Below are 14,901 nucleotides of genomic sequence, written 5' to 3'. Positions count from 1 at the left end.
TCTATTTTCGCTCAATTTTTTTTTTATCAAGTGTCAGTCTCTCTAGATTGTTCAATTTGGCCAACCTCTTGTGTTAAAAATGTGTTTAGCCAGTTGCTGTTAAAAAACTGCGTTCAGCTATTTACTGCTCTCTCCGATACCGATCAACAATTAATGGCTTCTAAATTTAGACACTTCGCAGATTCACGTCCACACATCCGAGAAGACTCTAAAATTAACGGTGAATTGGTACTGCTTCTCTCAACTCACCGTCCACAAGTTCTTTTTTTTCTAGAATACACCCAATCAGGTGTATCATATATTGAATGAGAATTCCGCGACGCGGTTACACGCGCGTAGGCACCAGTAAAATGACTACTCTATTACATTCCACAAGGGATCCACTAGACAAGAAAGTGAAAAATCTACACTGTGAAAAAGACCCGCGCTCGACCAAGCCCTTCCTTCACTATCGATCATTTGTTGTATTTTTCTAGCACTTAGAGTCGCTGCATCGAACACCACCGAGTTCCTGTGCTTCCAGAGGCACCAACAGATGAGAGTAATGCTAGTGTTGAGGTTCCTCTTCTCTTTCTTGTCTTGCACCACAAGGCTCGTCCACCATTCAGCAAGAGAGGCTTGCGGAGTAGGGACCCAGCAAAGTCTGTTCCAGCCCCGCAGCGAGGTCGACCACACTTCCCGAGCCACGACGCAACCAAGAAGAAGATGGTCAATGGTCTCATCGCTTTGATCACACAAAGGGCAACGTGCCGGGTGGGGCAAACCCCGCTTCAAAAGCCTATCCGCCATCCAACATCTATTTTTTAGAGCCAACCACACGAAGATCTTGCACTTAGTTGGCGCCTTGGAGGACCAGACCTCAGTAGCCCCTGCAGCAAGCACATGACCCCGGAAGAAAGCCGCGTCCGCAGACGAGGCCGTGTAGGCCCCATTGCCGCTCCATTTCCAACGGAAACGATCATCGTCGTCTGAAAGAATCACCTCCGCCACACGGTCATGAACCACTAGAAGATCCACAAGCGCCTGAAAGGAGAGCTCCGGGTGTATGGCTCGAAGCCAACCATTGGCATGCAAAGCCTCGTCCATAGAAAGCCTGGATGCCCTACCCGAGATCTCCGATAGCAACGTAGGCTCCAAATCCGCAAGCGAACGCCCCTTCGGTAGCCAAGGATCATACCAGAAATGTAGGGCTTCACGATTCCCCCTTGCCACCTCAATCACCGCCTCACAAAGTGCTCTGGCCTGTTCCGGGATTTGGATGTTGAATTCAGCCCATGGGCGCGTCGGGTCCGCACGACATAGCCACCCCCATCGCGTTCTGAGTGCAAGATTGAGCAGCTTTAGATTGGGGATGCCTAAACCACCAATCTCGCGAGGGGAGCAAACATCTTTCCATGCCACTAAGCAGTGTCCTCCGCGGATGTCCTTTCTGCCTTTCCACAAGAACCCACATCAGATCTTTTCTATGCCCGCAATGGTCTTCATATGAAGGTCGAGAGACATCATGGCATAGACCGGCATAGCTGAGAGGGTCGATCTAACAAGGGTGAGCCGTCCCCCAAGAGTAAGCATAGGGGCGGACCATGTCTGGAGCTTATTCGCCACCTTGTCCACCATAGATGAAAGTTGAGTTGCCGTTGGCTTCCGAAGCCCGAGGGGTAAGCCCAAGTATGTATATGGGAAAGGCCCCACCTCACAACCAAGCGTGCCACCCACAAGGAGGTCGTGCTCATCCGAGCAACGGATTAAATGCGCTGAAGTCTTCTGAAAATTTACATGGAGCCCAGAGACCACACCAAAGTCCTCGAGCACCGCCACAGTTCCCGCAGTTCTCTCTTAGTCGGCTGCATGAAGATCACCGCATCGTCCGCAAAGAAGGACGCACGTTGAGAGAGACCTCGCGCTGCCAGGCGCTCAAAAAGAACAAAGGACTCTGCCTTCAACAGCACCCAGTTCAGCACATCAATGACCAAAATGAACAACATTGGCAACAGAGGATCTCCTTGCCGCAGGCCACGCCTATGCTCAATAGACGCACCAGGGACACCGTTAATCAACACCCGAGTCAATGCCGAGCCAAGGAGAGCACCAACCCAGGCAATCCACTTATGACCAAAGCCTAACCACTTCAAGACGTCGAAAAGAAAGGATCAGTGAACGGAGTCGAACGCCTTTGTGATGTCAAGCTTCAAAAGAACAGCCGGCCATCGCAAAGAAAACAACTTCCTGGCAGTTCCATGGACTAGCAAGAAGTTATCATGTAGGCAACGTCCACGAATGAAAGCCCCCTGGTGAGATCCCACAAGCCTCGGCAGCTCAGGGCTAAGGCGATTAGCCAAGACCTTTGAGACCAACTTGCCCACACCATGGATTAGGCTAATAGGTCTATAGTCCCGTACTGACGTCGCATCTTGCCTCTTCGGGAGAAGGCAAATATAGGCCTGGTTGACAGCATCGAACCCACGTGAATCAGTGAGGGGATCTTCGGCGAGCGAGGATTGCAGCATCCCTTTTGCTCCTCTTTCTCTCTTTTTTTTGTTGATTCCTTTTGAAGTTTTCCGCACTTTGCCAATTCTTGGCGGGTCTTTTCGCAGGTGAGATGGCGGGGCCCGATGTCGAGCGTCCCGTGGGTGAGCCAGTGAGGGGATCTTCGGTGGTGCAGCTTGCGGCGAACCGACCGTCACGGAAGAAGAAGGTCTCCTTTCGCCCTTGCGGTGGCCCTCCCCTGGTTTCGACGGCGCCGGTGGACGGTGGAGGCTGGGCACACGACCACCTTCTCCCTTCGTCGATGAGACCTGAGAACCTCACTCGGCTGGAGGAGGCGGGGTAGTTCCCAAGGGGGATGGTATCCTGCCTAATGGTGAGGAGGTGAGGCTCGACCAGCGGCGGCGCCCGGGATGCATCGTGGCATTCTCGGCCTGGTTCCACACCGGCCTGTGCGTGCCCGTTCACCCCTTCCTGCTGGTGTTTCTGGAGACGTACGGGATCGAGCTGGCCCAGCTTCACCCGTCGACGATCATGAGGTTGAACATTTTCAGGTGGCTGTGCGAGACAACGCTTCCCGAGGAGCCTTCGATGAAGCTTCTGCTGTTCTACTTCACCGTGGAGGTGAGGGAGTTGCTCACCCCGGACGGCTTTGCTTTGAGCGCCTTTGGTTCGGTGAACCTGAGGCTTCACACCGGTTTTGGGGACGACTTCCTGCTCATGCCGGGGAAGAGCACGGAGAAGTTGTTCGTCAAGTGGCAGTCCCAGTGGTTTCTTCTTCGGGCTTCGAAGACCCGTCTTCGGCACACGTGTGATCTCCCCCGGCACTCTGGGGCTGGAGGGCTCAGGGAGCTGCCCCACCCCGCCGATCCTCGGTCGGCCGACCTCTGGAAGGTGGCCAAGATCAAGGGGGTGTCCGCCGAGAGGAGCTTTCGTGACCTCATGGAGGAGATGGTGATGACGGGACGCTTCATGATGAGGAAGTCGTCCGAGGTCCGAGATTGGGATCCCTCGATCTTTCCGTCCTCCACAGCTCGTCACCGCACGTGAGTGGCGCTCCTCTCCCCTTCGTGCCTTGATTGTTTTCCCTTGTGAAGGTACTTAACAATTTTGGGCTTGTCTTTTTCAGCGACGTTTTCCGAGGAGAGGGCGGCGTTGTGGGCCACGCAGCTGATAGGCCCGTACGGCGGGCCAGAGCACCACGACTACGAGGCCAAGATCAGCGAGGGGGGATGTCACAACATCATTGCGAGGTGCTTTGGCAAGACGGTGCCTGTGCGACAGGATCCGAAGCTTGGTCGCCTTCTTCGAGTGGGCGATCGCTACTCCTGCTTGGCTACACCGTTGATGTTGGCACTGGGGTCCAAGCTGTGGGATTCCTGTGGGAAGGCGAAGGCAAGAATGGCGGTGCCTGTCGCGCCGGTCCCCAAGATACCTCATCCGTCGAGTGGATGCAAGAGGAAAGCTCCCCCGACTCCTTCTCCTTCTCTTGACTACGCCCCGGCGGATTCAGCGGATCCTGTCGTGGGCGAGTCGAGGTCCCCCCTGAGGGTGACCTTGGATCTGCACATGAAGGGAAAGATTGGACTTGAGCAAGTTCTTCCTCCTTCGAGTCACGAGGTTGAGGCTTTCACTCGTGAGATGGGGCTTTGGCTTCGGAGCGACTCAGTGCTGGAGTTGTCGACCGGAGCCAGCGGTGCGGGCACTCAGGTGTTCTCCATTGGTCGCGAGTGCCCTGAGGAGGATGCTCCTACCTCAGGTGAGTGCCCTTCTCTTTTGATCACGTCATTCTTTTTCAGAATGATTTTGACATGATTTTCTTGGCTTGTTTTTAGGTGCGAGGGCCGCGGAGCCCGGGGTTCTTGAGGGCGAGCCCCCGACTCAGGTGAGGGATGGAGTGCTTCCGACGTCCGAGGATGGAGCGAGAGACCCTTTCGTGACACTGGAGCTGGTGAGCATCCGTGACGTATCTCCCTTTGCCCTTTGGGTTAGCTTTGTGCTAACTTCCTCTTCTTTGCAGGTGAGAGGCTTGGTCGAGGCCGTGGGTGCCCTTCCTGCCCTCAAGACTCAGGTGGGGGCGCTTTCCGTTGCTTTGGACGTGGAGATGTCCAAGTGTACCCTTCCCTTGAGTGAGTTGGCTTCGGAGAGGGTGCGGCGCGAGGCCGTGGAGGCTGAGCTCTCCTGCGTTTCGGCGGAGCTCGCGGCCGCGGAGACCAGAGCTCGACTTGCTGAGGAGCGCCAGAAGGAAGAGATCGCGAGGACCCATCGAGTTGAGGAGGACTTGGTGGTGGCCAACCTTGAAAGGGAGCACGCCCGCGCGGAGGCAACTTCCCTCAAGGTGGAGTTAGCGGCAGCGGGTGACGGCCCGATGCTTGCTCCTCGTGCTCGTCCTCCACCGGATCGTCGTCCCGAGGTGGTTTTGCTTTTGCTTCCCAGCCCACCGAGATTCGGGAGACGATGACTTGCCTGAGGAGTGTTCCCTAGTCGGATCTTCCTCCGTGTCGTACGGTGGATGAGGCGAGCAGGGTGCTTACTTCCCAGGTGGAGCTCATTGAGCCTACCGTGAAGAAGTGCCTCCTGAGTATGGGTGCCCGACTTGTTTCGTCGGCGGTTGCGGCAGCCCTTGACGGTGGTGCCGGGATGAGCGGGCTTGAGGGTGAGATGTCTCACGGGGTGAAGAAGTTTCTGGCGGACCAGGGTGCTCCTCTTCGTGCTCAGGCTCGGCGCTTCGTGCGTTCCCTCTAGACCGCTCTTCAGGAGGGTGACGGTGAGGCATGAGCCTCATCGCCCTCGGAGGTGGTGATGTACCTCAGTTGCTTACTTATGCGATGTTGCATATCCCACTTTACTTAGCCCCATGGCTAGCATGCTTAGGCTCTTAGTCGTAGGGTTGTAAGGCAGCTTTTTTGTTGTGTTTGATGCTTCACTATGTAGTCAACATTATCGGAAATGTTAACCTAGCTTAACATGTATTTCTCATGTCTCACCATGTAGTCGACATTATCGGAAATGTTAACTTGGCTCAATATGTGTTTCTTGGAGTACTATATTTCCTTCTTGTGAAGTACTATATTTCCTTAGTTTATACAGCTCACGATCGTTCGCAATGATTGCACTTTTGTGCCGTCAATTGCTGTCGCCGTTGGGATACGACTTGGCTTCGGCACCTTAGCCCATGGTTACGAGCCACGGATCCTAATACCCTTGTGAGGGTCGCTATCAATATGCCGGTAGTGATCCGGACATTTCGACCTGCTGTTTGGGAAATTTCATGCGGAATTTTCCCTCTTCGGACTTCAGGAAGCTATGCTTTCCCGCGATTATTATGGAGCCTTAACCCGGTTACTATCATGCAAGCCCGTGCGCGACGTCTCACATACGGGTAGCACGGTTCGCCGAGGTAAGTATGCTTATGCATAACTCGCTTATTTACGGTTCTCGTTAAATGCATTTTAAGGAGCTTCCGGCCCTCGGGGGACTTGGTTCTACTTGGCGGATGGCCTCGAGGCACGCTAGGATCCACCAAGGAACGAGTCGCTAGTAGCGACCTATGTCCATGGACATTTTTAGAGGATGCTTGGGCCAGCGGGGGCCTTTTTGCGTTCCTCGGTGAGCGGCACAGGGGCAGCGGCTCTTTTACGATGATGAGTCGTGTGAGTGTCTCGTGTCACTCTTAGTTTTTCCTTAAGGACTTGCTTTTATTGATCATTGCTTTCTTGTCTTAAGGTATGGCCCGATGGGCGCTTACAAGCCTTATGTAGACGTGGCCTTGATGGCGCTTATGATCCCTCGAAGTTTCGTAGGGAAAAAGCCGGTTGGGCGCTGATGGTCTCCTTTTGGGAGCGGCAAGGATTGCCCTTGAAGGTTCTCCTTAGGTGTAGAAACGCCGGAGCTTGTCGCCGTTCCAGGCATGGACAAGATTTTGCCCTTTCATGTTCTCGAGGTGGTATGCACCATTTCCCAATACTGCGGTAATGCGGTATGGTCCTTCCCATTTAGGGTCGAATTTGCGCTGGAGCTTTGGGTCAACATTCTTTTTTAGCACGAGATCTCCTTCTGAGAAGGCTCGTTCCCGTACTCTTGTGTTGTAGAAGTGTGCGGCGCTTTGCTCGTAGACGGCGTGCCTCATGAGGGCTTTGTCACGAGCTTCTTCCACGAGGCCGATGGCCGTCTTGTGGTGCTCTTCATTTTCGATGAAGGCAATTGGAGTGGCTTCTTGGAGCCTTTCAACCCGAGGCGAGCGGAACTCGACCTCCGCGGGAAGAACTGCTTCGGCTCCACACACCAAAGAGAATGGTGTTCGGCCCGTGGAACGGCTTTACGGAGGTGCGTATGCCCCAAACCACGCTAGCGAGTTCATCTCCACATGCTCCCCTTGCTTTGCTAACCGTGTTCTCTACCCTTCGGCGGAGTCCTTGGAGGATTAGTCCATTTGCCCTTTCGCATGCGCCGTTGCTTTTTGGGTAAGCTACGGATGCGAAGTGCAGTTTGATCTCAAGGCATTCGCAGAATTTGATGAATTCCGCACAGTCGAACTGTTTGCCATTGTCCATGGTTAGCTCTCGCGGGACACCATATCGGCATATGATGTTTTCCCAGAAAAAAAATTGAACGGCCTGTGACGTGATCTTGCCGAGCGGCGCTGCTTCTATCCATTTGGAGAAGTAATCAATCATCACCACGAGGTACTTGCAGCCCCCATTGCATGCGGGGAAAGGCATAAGAAGGTCCATTCCCCAGCATGCGAATGGCCATGTTATCGGGATATTCTTCAGGAAAGTCACGGGCGCATGGATTGACTTAGCCATTTTCTGGCAAGTTTCGCATTTCCGCAATATGGTGATTGCGTCTTGCACCATGGTGGGCCAATAGAATCCGTGACGTAAGGCTTTCGCCGCGGTGGCTCTTGGCGCAAGATGGTGGCCGCATATTCCCGAATGGATTTCCAGGAGGAGCTCGGCTCGCCGGTCAGGAGTTATGCACTTAAGCAATGCGGCCGCTCCTTTCTTGTACAGGATGCCGTCGAGGAGGACGTACATCTTCTCTTTTGCGAGCAGAGTTTTGGCGCTTGGGCCTTCTACTTCTTCATCCACCTCGCCTTTCAAGGCGCGGATAATCGGTGTCATCCAAGAGGGTGGAGCGTCGATGACGATGCTGGTCTTTGAAGCTTCGTCAAGGGCGTCGGCTTCTTTCTTTATGGATGGCGTGCGAATCACTTCGAAGAATGCACCGGGTGGCAGCGGTTGTTTGGAACCGGCCGTTCGGGCTAACCTGTCGGCCAGATGATTTTCTCCTCGTGGAATGTGTCGCGCCTCCATACCTAGGAAATACCATTCCATCTTGCGAACTTCTTCGATATATTTCTTCATCCTTTCATCAAGGCATTGATATGACTTGTTCATTTGGTTTATCTCCAGTTGGGAGTCTCCTTGGATGAGAAGGCGGCGGACTCCCATGGCCTTGGCCAGTCGAAGCTCGAGAAGTAGCGCCTCATACTCCGCCATATTGTTGGTGGCTTTGAAGTCCAGGTGGGCGGCGTACTCCAAGATTTTCCTTCGAGGCTGATGAGTAAGACTCCGGCCCCGGCACAAAAACGGTTTAGCGTCGTCCTCCTGAGGATGGCATTGAAGGAGGCCTCCATATCCACCGCATCGAAGCGTACGAGCTCGGTTCGATAATTTGTGGCGTCTCCGAAGGTCGTGAGAAGCTCAATTTGTCCGAGCGGCTGAATGGACTTCCCCAGCACGAAACCGGTGAGGGGATAAAGGGATGGCTGAAGTGAGCCGTTCTTGTATCCCCCATGTGGCTCCATCAGCTTCTTTAATGTGCTCAGATATAGGATGTCGGCGGAGCTTCCGCCATCCACAAGAATCTTCTTGAGCTCACAATTGGTGACGATCGTCGTCACAAAGAGGGGGTCGTCATGTGGGAAGCGTATCCCCTTGGCGTCTTCTTCGGTGAAGGCAATTGGCACGCTCGCCCACTTGGGTGGTGGTGTCGGGGTGAAGGTTCCCACGACATTAACTTCGCGAGCATACTCCTTGCGTTGTCGCTTTGATCCCCGTCCCATGGCGGAGCCCCCGAGTATCACTCCGACGTGATGTGTGGGTTCCTGGAACGGGAGGTTATCTTCCTTGGGTGCTGGGTCGGCGACAAAGACGTTGGCGGGGCATGGAGCCTCGGCTGTCTTCTCATCCTTGCGCCGGGCTTGCATTCGTGCCTGGAACTCTTCGCGAGCCGCGATGAGAGTATTGCACTCCTCGGTGCTATGGCTTACCGAGTTGTGGATGAGGCATCTTCCAGTTCCTCCCTCGGTCAGGCGAGGTGGCTTCTTGGGTCGCCAAGTCTTTTGGGACGGTGCTTGTCCTTCGACGGCGAAGATTTTCCGGGCTTGGTCACTAGCGCCCTTTTTCCCCCACCTCGTCTTCTTCTTGGAAGACGAAGCGGGCGCAGGGGGTTTGTCGGACGAGGAGTTCCTTCGGGAGTGGCGCGTGGCGCGTCCTTCTTGGCGATGTCCCCGTCTTCACCCCGAGCGTATTCTTGCAAGATTCGATAGAGCTCTTCGGTCGTCTTTGGTGGGTTATGACTTAGGGCCCGATTCACTTCTCCTTGGAGAAGACCTTGCATGCATGCGTCGATCACGATGGTCGACGGCGGGTTGGCGATTTGGCTTCGTACCTTCGCAAAGCGATGGAAGAAGTTTCGGAGGGATTCCCCCGGCTTTTGTTTCACGGCGTATAGCTCGTGAGCCCGCACGGGTTCTTTGAAGTTCCCTTGAAAGTTGGCGATGAAGACCTCTTGGAGGCGTTCCCACGAGTGCACGGAGTTCTTCCGCAGGTTATAAAACCAAGTTTGCACCATTCCGGTGAGCGCGAGCGGAAAGAGGTTGCACATCTCGACGGGACCTCCCCCGGCGGCACGTATGGCGGTGGAGTAGACATCCAAGAATTGAAGATGATTTGACTCCCCATCGTACGGCCGTGTCGTGGGTGGCTTGAACCTTGGCGGAAAAGATGCGTCTTGGATCTCCCGCGTGAGCGGGTTGCAAGTTGGCCGATTCTTCTGGTTCCTTCGGTGGCGAGGTCCTCCCTCGTTGCTAGAGGGGTCGCTTGGAGAATGATCTCGGCGTTTTCTTGGAGGGTCGGAGCGTCGACGGGAATTCCTTTCGCCGCCGGCACGGGCTCCGGATTCCGCCACTTGATCGTTTCCATGCATGATGGGGTCTCGTTCCCCGCGAGGCACAGCTTGAGGTGGTACCTGGTGGCCGCCCTGTTCGACCTCGGCGGGGGGAGCAAGGGGCGCTTGCGGGGCACTCGCAAAGCGAGGTTGATGTTGAGTGTGTGCGACTTGGAGAGCACCTTGCGGCGGAATCCCCCAATAAGGGTGATACCAAGGAGCTCATTGGGCGATCGCGGCGAGCGCCAGTGGAGGTAATTCTGGGTTAGAGGGGTCGTAGGCCAGGACTCCTTGGTTTTCTGGCGCGGATCCTCCCGACGCCACATTGTTTCCTCTTGTAGGTTCCGAGGGCAGGGTTACCACCGGTTGTAGGGAAGGTGGCGCGAAGCCCATCGAGTGAGGCATGCCGAGTTCCGTATCCCCTGCGGGGGCGGCAACCGTAGGCAGCTCGCCGATCCTTGCCACTACGTTGGTGAGTGTCAAGGGACCGTCAACGACAGTTTCGAGCACCTCGGTTCCTTCCGGGACGGCCGGTAGCGGAGGGGCGACCGCGACTTCCGTCGTGGCGACCATGCTTGCGGCGGCGTCCGGATTGGTGATGTTTCCTTCTTCCTCGGGAGCCCCTGAGGCACTTGCTTTCTTTGTTTGCAACCGTGTAGACTTCGTGACAAGTTGGGTACCCGATGAAGTAGGCTTTATCAGGGCCATTAAATCTTCAATTGCGGCGAGGGTTCCCCACAGTCGGCGCCACTGTTGTTGTTCTCGATAACAATTAGAGTAAGGGGTGCCAATTCTCGATGGCACAAGTACGGGAATAAAGGTAGGGCGTGTATGTCGGCCTTATAGCGAAGGTCGCCGTACACTTGGACAAGTTGACACGTCGATATTTTTTGAATAGGTTCGGTCGACCCTACGGGTGCGACTTAATCCTATGTTAGTAAAGGCTTCGAGTGGGTTGTTAGCCTAGGGCTAGGGCCGAGCGGATCTTCCCAAGACACCTTTCGGCGAGAGGTTCGTCGGGGCCGCCTCGTATTTGGACCGAACGCGTCTTTCCAAGTATCGAGGTTAGGCTACCATCGGAACTCTAACCCAATCTCTTCTCCTTCGTGCCCGAGCCAACCAAGGCTAGCTCGGAGCCTCGAAACTAGAGTCCCCTAGAAGGCTTCCTAGAGGCCGATTGACTTCGAGTCGAGAGCGGCGCGCGAGAGCGAACCTTAGAGGGAGCACTCTAGCCCTCTCCCCTTGAGTTTATTCGAGTGGGGGCAAATACCATGGCTACCCTTGAGGGAGAGAGAAAAGTGGGGGCAAAATGATAAAAGTAGCTCCTATGGTCCATAACTTTTGTGTGCACCATGAGGAAAAAGAGGGGCTTGGTCCATGGTCCACTATGAACTAAGGACCCCCTCCTCACACCTTTCTTGCCCTCCACTCTAGCTCATTTGATTCTTTGACCATGGCATGAGAGTGCTCGCCCCTCCATGGCCACATCTAATCTAAAGATCACCTTATTAGCCACAAGGATCTGCATCTTTATATTACCGATGAACGATCTCTCCAGCTCCTCAATCGTTTTGCCGTACAGCGAAGACGAGAAGCCACACGCTGGAACGGGTTCACGATACGGCGGTCATCCGCAGTCCATGCGTCCTCCACCACCTGCAAGAACCTAGGCGCCTTCGGCCAGAAGCACTTGAAGTGAAAGCGTCGGCCGACCCGAAGGTCCGCCGCGAGATCGAGCAGCAGAGGGCAATGATCCGAAGTAGTAGTGGACAAGGCCGACAGGTACGTATTAGGGAGCATGGCATCCCAGTCGGCCGAAGAAAACACCCTGTCGATTATCTCCAAGGTCGGGCTTCCCCTCTCATTGGACCAGGTAAAACGGCGGGCGGCCAGTTAGAGCTCCTTGAGCTTGAGGTCCGCTAGTAAGCGCCGAAATCTGCCCATCAGTCCACGGTGAATTCTGCAATTGCTCTTATCTTCACGGTTTACAATGAGGTTGAAATCCCCAATGATGGCCCACGGTCCAGCATGCAGGTCGCGCACGTCTCGGATTTCCTGCAGGAAGGCCGGCTTGTCTACCGCGCGATGAGGCCCATATACCCTTGTCAACCACTAGCACCTGTGTTGTAAATTAACTCGTGCAATAAGAGTATGCTTCGAGAGGTGAGGGTGCGACAGGGAGACAGCCTCCGATATCCACGCCAAATAATACCACCACGGGTTCCTTGAGACGGCAAATAGAAGAAGTCATTGTATTCAGAACCAAAACATTGTCTAACAATATCAAGAGTTACAACTTGGAGCTTAGACTCCGCGCGCACACACGATACAAGCATTAGCAGCTCCTACCACTTGATACACGGCGCAAGTTCTCGTAGAACAGCAGCCAGAAGCAGACCCCTTGTTGCTTTATCGCTTTAGGGAAACCGCAAGGAAGCAGCGGCTAAAGTCAGAGCCGAAATAGATCACTTTCAAAGGCCGCAAATGTATACCTCACTTCACTCTCTCCACCTAATGTACCGACCGAGAGTAGCACTTTTCTTCCGCCTCAACGTAGTACAAAATGTATACCTCACTTATCGCGCGTGCATACATAGATCCATGGGGCCCAATTCTACGTACCAACCTCTCAAATTCTAGAAAAAATTGAACTGCATATCATCATGGTAACTACATAAAACGGCATTACAGATCAGAGAGCAGGGGGGCAGTTGAAATGCGGGCAAAGCGAGCGAGGCAGCTAAAGCCGAAAGGGACTCACAACAGAAAGCTTTGTACCTGCTATCATCCATCCATTCCGTTCTACCGGTGCGTCATGCATGTAGCTAGCTAGATGGATAGATATAGATAGCTAGCCATAAGAAAAGATGGAGATTGATAGCCATGGCTACGGCAAGGAAGGAATCCACCGACCATTTACTAGCTACTACTCCAAATTGAGCCCTGCATATGCAGCATGTAGGCAGCGGTTGGTACCAACAAAGCTGCGTCGACCACCACCAACCAAACCATATGCGTCTCACAGAGTTTACACATTAGCTAAAGTGCAACGTGCTATCCTATACTACTATCTGTTACTCGATTAATCCTACGTTCGCAGAGTTATTATCCCCTTGAAACCGAAGTAGATCGAGCACTGCTGATAATAAGTTGGTAGTACAAAATCGAAGGAGAGGCCAGTACTGATGATGAGTTGCTGACAGAGCATCATGCAGTACTAGTAACTAACTGGTGTCCTAACATGTCGTTATTAGTTGGCTCCATCGCTGCCTAATGGATAACGACTAGCTCTCGGGGTGTTTTTTATTATTATAGTCTTGTGTGACGGCTGATATGACTGACGATTTTGGCTTCCTACACGCGTGGCGAAGAGAAGAGAATATATAACAGGTTGTACAGCAGAGTTGTGAGAGGACAATGCTTCCAAAAGCAAAAACAAACTGTATATGCGCATGAAGTTCCTGGCAAGATGTCAAAGAGACTGTTAATCAATCCCAGCTCATGCGTCACAAACACTGACTCTCTTTTCTTCTGAAACAATGGGCCTCCCCCCGTCGATTTCCATTAGAAAAACCGACAACGGGTTGTTACAAGTGTCACCAAACAACGTATGAATATGATGCATGTGTGTGTGATATATAAGAGAGATGACGTGCCCAGGTTTCCAGCTAGGCCCAATTTAGCCAGCTAACTACTAATTGGTCCACTAACCCATCACTCATGTCGCTAAGTAGGACAATAATTAGTCCCTGATGAAGAAAGTAGGACGATTTCTTGATCGTTTACGAAGGAACACTTTGAGCAAGCTAAAAGCTAGCCTTGGAGATCCGAGAGAAAAGTCTCTACATACATCTCAATCCCAAGCAAAGTCGACGAGCGATCACTTTCCAAGAAAGCAATGTGGTGGTAGCAGCAGCAGTACAGTACTAGTAATCAAGTCTTATGCATCAGCTTTAGTGAATTCTGCTGCTAGTACACTGAACTGAAGTCGTCTTATGATGATCTCATTAAGCGCTTAATTTTGCAAGTACTGAAGTCGATGCAAGATCCAATTAGCATCGATCGATCCACCAGCCTTCACGTATACTCCCAATTCCTAAATCTCCCAATTATTTCCCTTCAATTCCACTCCAAGACTACTCCAGCCGGAACCAACCAATGCTAAAGAACAACCGATTCTTCAGAAAGAAAAAGAACTCTGACGAAGAACAAGCAGCAGAGGAACCGAAGCTTCAGAAGTATATATATATCAATTCATACATTTTAAACGATCCTGATCAAAAAAAGGAGAAGAAGAAAAAGAAGAATAAATTCTTGACCGATCAAACGTCGACGGTGCAGGCGGCGGCCTGCTGGAACCGGAAGAACCCATCGCCACCACCAGCAACATCACCATAGCTCCCTTTGCCCCCATTAACAGTAAGCAACGCCGGACAATTCACCCTCAAATGATAATGCCCCGAAATCCAAGTCCCAACCTTCCATCTAATCCACCCATCCACTCTAACATTCACAAGCACATACCCCGCCGTCTCGTCCTGCGCCAGCGCCACGGCGAGCACCGGCGGCAGCGCAACCCCGCTGTCGAAAGACCGGAGATACGGCGACCACACTGACTGGTCCCTGTGGCCCTGGTACGCCACGGGGAGGCTTGTCGGCACCGTGATCATCACGCCCTTGTACTCGGCGTAGGCGTCGGTGGCGTCGTAGTAGATGCCGACGTGGTCGTTGGTGTTGACGGCGGCGACCGTGGTTTGCATGGTGGTGAAGAGGTAGGCGGAGGTTGGGGGTGTCACGTTGAGGCAGAGGACTGAGAGGTCTTGGAGGTAGAATTTGGGCTTGTGTGGGCGGAGAACGAGGTAGACGATGAGGATGATGAAGGCTGTGAGGAGGATGAGGGCGAGGAGGAAGGCGAGGAGCTTGCGGTAGAGCTTGTCGCGGTGGCACTCGCAGGCTCCGCTGCCGGTTCCGAAGCCCTTGTGCCCGCCGCAGTCCTTCACCGCCATGGATGGAAGCAAGAGTGTTGAGGTGAGAAGGATTTTTAGGGAATTGAGAGGGGAGGAGGTCTCTTGGTGGTGGGTGAGGAGTATATATATTAGAGGTGCGGCAATGGCGAGAGGTGATCCATGGTTGATTGGGTTTAGGAGTGTGAGTCGGGACTGGCTGGCTGACTGACAAGCTGGGTTGGGTTAGTTAGTTGTCGGCTGGGGAGCAAAAGAACTACTGCTGATGATGATGCTA

General features: G+C 53.4%; 1 protein-coding gene across 1 annotated transcript; it reads right to left on the bottom strand.

The window, feature by feature from the left end:
- Window positions 1-13,874: 13,874 nt before the first annotated feature.
- On the bottom strand, window positions 13,875-14,887 carry LOC100830896 (NDR1/HIN1-like protein 1). The gene has a single exon (XM_003580798.4). It carries the CDS (start codon window positions 14,664-14,666, stop codon window positions 13,983-13,985), a length of 684 nt encoding a protein of 227 aa, XP_003580846.1. The 5' UTR covers window positions 14,667-14,887; the 3' UTR covers window positions 13,875-13,982.
- Window positions 14,888-14,901: the final 14 nt, after the last annotated feature.

Source organism: Brachypodium distachyon, chromosome 5, assembly GCF_000005505.3.
Source record: "Brachypodium distachyon strain Bd21 chromosome 5, Brachypodium_distachyon_v3.0, whole genome shotgun sequence".
NCBI classification, from domain to species: domain Eukaryota; kingdom Viridiplantae; phylum Streptophyta; class Magnoliopsida; order Poales; family Poaceae; genus Brachypodium; species Brachypodium distachyon.
Note: the sequence above shows the minus strand (reverse complement) of the source record. Positions and strands in the feature narration are given on the sequence as shown.